Source organism: Hippocampus comes, unplaced genomic scaffold (genome assembly GCF_001891065.2).
Source record: "Hippocampus comes isolate QL1 unplaced genomic scaffold, H_comes_QL1_v1.1 scaffold7, whole genome shotgun sequence".
Classification (NCBI taxonomy): Eukaryota; Metazoa; Chordata; class Actinopteri; order Syngnathiformes; family Syngnathidae; genus Hippocampus; species Hippocampus comes.
This window is the reverse complement of record NW_017842060.1, coordinates 2169400-2176338: the sequence shown is the minus strand read 5'-3', so window position 1 is coordinate 2176338 and position 6939 is coordinate 2169400. Positions and strand designations below refer to the sequence as shown.

General features: G+C 46.9%; 1 protein-coding gene across 1 annotated transcript in view; it reads right to left on the bottom strand.

Annotated features, from left to right (window-relative positions):
- Positions 1-243: 243 nt before the first annotated feature.
- The window catches only part of mtnr1aa (melatonin receptor 1A a), a 34382-nt gene continuing 27686 nt past the window's right edge, over positions 244-6939 (bottom strand). Inside the window, exon 2 of the mRNA XM_019862650.1 lies at positions 244-2827. Coding sequence (XP_019718209.1) covers positions 1947-2827 — 881 coding nt within the window. The 3' untranslated portion in view covers positions 244-1946. The remainder of the gene's footprint in view (positions 2828-6939) is intronic.

Here is a 6939-nt window from a genome sequence, read left to right as displayed (position 1 = left end):
TGTGTGTGTGTGTGTGTGTGTGTGTGTGTGTGTGGGGCGGGGGCACACCGCCTGTGGAAAATTTGGCTCTCCTTTCCTACATTTGTGGAATCTCTGCGTTTTCTGCATCTGGTAATGTCTGCATAAAATTGTAACGTCCCGCATTTAAAACTGTTGAATCATTTTATAATGTTCCACATTTTGGGATGTCAGCCTGAAACTGCCCATGAGCGAAGCCACACAACAAAAAGCGACAGAGCGGCGTGAAATATATCTCGCTTTATTTTGCATATTATGAACAATTCCTGATATCCATGCATACAGTATAATGAGATCACAGGATGGCCTGGTTTCTAAAATATATGTTCCACATCATGAATGGGGGCGGGGGGCTTGTATTGCAGGGTGTAATAAGAATAAGACAGCACTTCATTAAGTGTTACACTGTCACAAATGAGCTTATTCTTCAATGTTTTGTCTTGGCGTGGCTTGGGTGGAACCTGATATATATATAGATATATTCATATATACTGCATTACTAATATAGCTACATAGAAAATAAATATGATGATACCATCAGTGTAAACAAAAGGTTGGACATATGTTGACCGGACTACATCTACAAAGCAAAAAGTGCCTGATAAGATCAGAAAAGGTGAACCCTGTTGTACCACCGGAGGCGGGGCATCAGAAGTTGCTTCTGATCAATAGCAATTGCAAGCGGACTTCTAGAAACTGCTATGATAGTGGACCACCTGGAGTTGCTACACCACCAGGAGTTCGTGCAGACTACTAATGGACTTGTAGTAGTTGCAAGTAGGCCACTGGAAGTTTCTAGAGGACCACCCGGACCTTCCCCAACGTCGAGAGTTGCTAGAAGATCACTAGGAATTGCTAGCAAACAACTAGAAGTTGCGAGTGGACCATCAGGAGTTTCTTGTGGACCGCCAGGAGCTGCTTCAACACTTAGAGTTGCTAACAGACAACTAGAAGATATTCGTGATCACCAGCGGTGGCTAGTGCACCACCAGATCTTTCTACACCACCAAGAGTTGCTACAAGACCACGAGGAGTTGCGAGCAATCCACTTGCGGAGGAGCCGTTTCAACTCTCAGCGTTGCTAATAGCTAGCGAGAGGATAGCAGTGATCACCAGCGGTCACTAATGGACTAGCTTGAGTCGCAACAACATCAGGAGTTGCTAGCAGACTACGAGCGGACCACCAGGAGGTCCAAAAAACTACAATACAATGACAATGAGTGTGAACTCCTACTAAGAGTTGCTAGTGGACTACTAGCGGGCCTCTTAGACCACTGGGAGTTTCTAGAAGATTACTAAGGCTTGCTAGGTGACCACGAGTAGTTACTAGATGACTTCAAGGATGTGATCTCCAACCACTCAGAGTTGCTTGGAATGTCAGAAATTGCCTACAGACGACAGGGAACTGTTAGTGGTGCACCAGCGCTTACTAGCTGACTTATAGAAGTTGCTCGCAGACTACTGGCTGTTGTTCACAGGCTAATAGCAGATAGAAGGACGTAGCGCAATACCAGGAGTTGCTTGTGAACAACTCAAAGTTGATAGCGGACCACCGGGAGCTTCTACATGACCAGGAAATACTAGTGGACCACTCGAAGTTGCTAGTCGACGACTAGCCGCCACCCAGGTCCCAAAGCAGACCACCAGAAGTTACTAGCTGACGTCTCGGAGTTGCTGCCAGACTCCAAGTGTTGTTTGCAGACTACAAGCTGACCACTTGGGAGTTCCTGGCGGACCAGCAGAAAATTGGGTCCAGCAATCATCCAGCTTCAAAGCAAAGTGTCTGATAATAAGATAATACAATAATATGCACCCCTGTTGTAGTGATTGTGGAGGTCAGATTAGCACCGTGTCACAGTCACTTGAGGCTTTTCCATTATTTCATATTTGGTTGTTTGTTTGTTTTTTTCCCATGTCCATTTTTTTTTTCATACCGAATCCACCTTGACGCGGTTATTGTTTGTCGTAAGCGGCGAGGGCTTGCTCTTGAGCCTGTCGCCGCCAGCGCCGGCCTGGTCGTTGGAGCTGTCCTGGAAGAAAAGTCTGGCGGTGCAAAGCGACACCACGATGCGCTTGTACTCGCGGCGGAAGTTCTGGTTGAGCACGCCGTAAACGATGGCGTTAAGGCAACTGTTGAAGTAGGCCATGAAGTAGCTGGCCACAAACAGCCACTCGGGCACCAGGGGCAGCGCCACCTCGGGCCGGATGGCCACCGCCAAGCCGATGAGGTTGAGGGGCGCCCAGCACACGGCGAAGAGCACGAAGACCACGAACATGGTGACAAAGTTGCGGACGTCGTGAGGCGTCAGCTTGGGCCGGTTGTCGGGTTTGACTCGGCGCCGCACCTGGATCACCAGGATCCAAATGCGCAGGTAGCAATAGGTGACGATCATGATGGGCAGGATGAAGTGGAAGAAGACCACGGCGATGGTGTACGCCGAGCTGGCCGACTGCTCGAAGGTGCACGAGTAGACGCGCGGGTCGTAGCGCAGCGAGCCCACGAACAAGTTGGGCACGATGGCCACCACCGTCAGAGCCCAGATGAGCACCACGTAGCACAGCGAGTTCTTGTCGCTGTACAGCTTGTCGTACTTGAGGCTGTGGCAGATGTAGCAGTAGCGGTTGAGGGCAATGCCGGTGATGTTGAAGATGGAGCCGATGACGCTGACGCCCGTCAGGAAGCCGCTGATCTGGCAGTGGGCGTAGCCCAGGTTCCAGCCGTTGTGGAAGATGGAGGCCAGCACCAGCGGATACGGGTAGATGGCCACCACCAGGTCGGCCACCGCCAGGCTCACCACGAAGATGTTGCCTGTGCCGCACACGGATACAAAGCGCGAGTGAGCGAGGGCTGTGCAATTCACACATGTTACTTTTTCCCCCAGACACGCTGTCCAGACAATTAGACTTGTTGAAAAAAAAAAAAAACAATATCACCCAGGCCAGCGTTATCTCCAGAGTGTCAGGAAAAAAAGCACGATGCAAGCAGGCCATTTCATTTGTGCGGCATATTTATTCTTTTAATTTAGTTTGGATTAGTTTTAGTATTAGTTTTTCATTTTTGCATAGTGTTTGTCAAGTGCAAGATTAAAATTAAAAAAGTCAATCAATATTGTGTCATTAAATCCACAAGAATTCCGAAATGACCTTTGGAACTTCTTTCTTCTCTATGGACGTTCAGCAGTACTGAAATAAATTCGTTTAAAATGAATCCTGGAAGCTCACGTGTGATATTAGCCGACAAAGATGAAAATGAAGGACGATTGTTATTTTTAGTCCATTTATGACCCGAAATTGCCATTTCAGTTAGTTTTCGATTTTTCGTTTTTATTTTATTTCGGTCATGAAATACATTTTTTCCCCCAATTTTTGTTGTGGTGAATGCGTTATTTTTTTTGTTAATTATAATAACCTCGGTCTGGACACGCATACGCAAGTGAAAGGTCTCGATCTGTCCGTTCACATATATTCGTATTGTCAACATGTCTGTCCATTCACATAAATGCATGTTCACATCAATCAGTCTAAGCATTCACACGCACGCACGCGCGCGCAAACACACACACACACACACACACACACACACACACACACACACACACACACACACACACACACACACACACAAAACCAAGTTTTAGTCACGCGCAGAAGAATCTTCCAGTTCGGATGCTGACGCTTCGACAGCGACAGCATCAGTGCTGGAAGCGACTTACGCTGTCTGTCCATGCGTCTGTCAGCAAGCCCGCAGCTAATCTGTGGCGACACACTAATAGCTGAGATCTCGATCTGCTTTCACGACTGGTCTTCTCCCGGGGGCGGGCCCGGCATCGAAACGCTACACTGGATCGTTGCAGTTCGCCAGCAGCCTTGACCTTGGCAAGGATACGAGCGGCTAACCCTTTTAGCTTTGCTTTCGCGCGAGGCTAACCTCTAAAACCAAACCATTTATCTCACATTGTCATCAAGATTAATCTGCTTGTGTTTGTTAAAAAATTAAAAATAAATATATGCCAGGAAGACCGTGAAAAAAAATAATCGCTTATTAAATAATATTGGAAGCTGCAGGGGAGGAATGACAAATCTATTTTTTTCAAATCGTTCAGCCATGTGTTCAAGCTAGCCTGTTTGCTAGCGCACGCAAAGTGTCCGCTCACGCTCCAAAGAATGATAACATTAAGTCTCGTCACTCGCATCCCCGTATGAACCGTGGTCTACGGATCCCCCGTACACCCGTGTGAAAGATTGAAATGAGGCGCTTTTATTTTTTTGCTCAGTCGAGCACAATGTGAGACAACAGCGGGCAGCAACGCGGTGGCCTTTCAAAACTTTTCTCTTTTTTTTTTTTCTCCGTTCTCCCTGGGATTTACTGAGTCATCCGAAGGCTGCTGTCACTTCTGGGGCATTCCCCCCCCCCAGATGAGCCGACGGCCTCCAACATAGCTTGACCGTCTCCGAGAAATATCCGCACCGATGAGCGACAACTACGCTGTCCATATTTATTCGGCCAACGTGTAGCTTGGGTTTGCTCATGTTCAAGACAATTTCTGTAGTTTCTAATAAATTTCCGTAGGGATTTCCGCTAACATTTCATTGGCATTTGAAGAGCCAATTCCATGGATGTTTTATCAACTTTGAAAAAGTGCAAAAATCCCACAAGCCCGTGTGCGTAGCTAACGCCATGAGCATCTTCGCCTGCGTGCGTTCTCGTGACTCGGGTCCATCGATTTGCGACGGCGGCATCGGCAGCCATTTAGCATTCATGGAAATCCAAAAATCAGAGACACACAGAGGACACTCCACCACTCTCTGTCCAAGACGTGCACAAAAATGTCCCGAAAGATCAACTCCGGCATCACCTAACTCAGCAAACTTAATGTGGCGTTGTCATTTAGGATAGGCTGCCTTTCCTAAAAAAAAAAAAAAAAGGTCGATGAAGGACAAAGTTGTTGCTGTACGAGTGGAACATGGTTTCTTTTCCAAAGTTATTTCAAATGGCGTCCAACATGGGGCCCCAAAATCCCCAAACCTCAGTTGAGGTACTTCCTGTGGACATAGAAAGCTGTTGTCTACAAAGCTCATAGTAAAAAAAAAAAAAAAAAAAGTGGAAACATTTGGATTCAGATATGCACAAACTTCAGTTGAATAGTTAAAAAAAAAAAAAGAAATGATACCCAAACACACCAAATCAGTGTTCAGCAACTTCCCGATCCTCCAAATCTCAACTCCGCTACTTCCCAAGAGCACAACGGTGGTACACACCTTTATAAAAATATCCTGGTAAATATTCTATTTATTTATTGATTTATTTCGAATGGAACAACCCCCCCACCCCCAAAAAAAATCACAATAAATTTCTATTTGGCACAAACCCGATCCTCCAAAATACCTGGTTGTGTAATAAATTCATGGAACATTCATGGAACGCTACTTCACGCTGCAAAACGTCCCCACAAAACTTCTGAGCATCATCAGAAATCGTGGCTGGTATCGATGTCAAGCGCACGCCACGTGACGCGGTGCTCAAATGTGCTTTTCGACTTTGCGCAAGAGTTCTTTCAAAAGCAAAACATCTCCAGCCACCAGTCAAATCTCTGTTGGGCCATTTCCTCAGCCTCCAAATCCCAGCTCAGGCACTCCCCAAGGACAAAAGGACACAGTTGGTGTTGTTGAAAAGCTCACACTGCAAAATGCACTCGGCAAACTTTTGAGAGCTTTACCGCAACCTTCATTTCATCGTCTCCAACAAAACCCCCCAAAAGTCTGTCCAATCCATGTTCAGCTACTTCCTGATGCCCAATAACGCAGTCCGGGTTCTCCCGAACGGGCAGAAAAAGAATGGGACCCATAAGCGCATTCGGTTCTTGACCAAATTTCCTTTTCAAAGTGAATTTTACCCCACAAAACGGCCTAATTTGACTACTTGCTCATCTTGAAAACCAAAGTTTGGGTTCAGGTGAGGTACACAGAAGAACATCGGGAAGACGCTCCCTTGTAAAACAGAAATGCGGCCCAAAACCTGCCAAGTGTGTGCAGGATTCCTTTTCCGAATCTCAAAAACAGCGCAGGTCCTGTCCTCACGTCAGAGAAGGAGGTGTTGGGTAAGGTTTGAAAGGCCCCGACGAAAACATCCTCAGCACGTACCTCAGACGAAACTGAGTTGCGCAACCTAAGCCAACAAACGCGCGTTGGACCACTTCCCCCGGTCCCCAGTCGAGGCGCCTCCCAAGGACACGGCAGGACCGTCAGCGTCGAAAATAAACAAAAAAAAAAAACAAAAAAAAAAAACAAAAAAAAAAAACAAAAAAAAAAAACAAAAAAAAAAAACAAAAACAAAACAACAACCAAACGATCTGCTGCCAAAATCCCTGTTTGGCCACTTCCCAATTTTCAAAATCCCAGCCTGAGCACTTCCCAATGTCGTCGACGGACGTGACCGCGACCGTCTCAAAGCTCGCGTCTCAAAGTCTGCGGCAAATCTTCCGTTTGATGACTGCCGACCTTCCTTTCAGAGTGACTCCCAAAACGGAACGATGGCCCCCGGAACCCACCAAAAACCATCGCTTGCCACTGTCCGAAATTCCACTTCGCAAGGACACGCCGGCTATTGTTGGAACTGCTCACACCTCTGGAATCGGAGAACTATTTGCTCCATCCGTGCACGGTGTTTTATTTACCGTGGTCAGCTACTCTGTGGCCCCGCTCTCATTATGACCTCCCCCAAGGAGACCAACGCCAGCCAAGAGCCTAATTGGACATTAGCTCCGAACGAAGCGGAAGCCAAAACGGCATTTTACGCTTAATCCCGGCCGCTTTCGTTTCATTAGCGGTCGATCTGCACCGAGTCAGTGACTTGGCTGGAAAGCTGAGGGGGGAAAAATAAATAAATAAAGTTCACACTCGGCTGAGTTGAGCGTGTTGAGA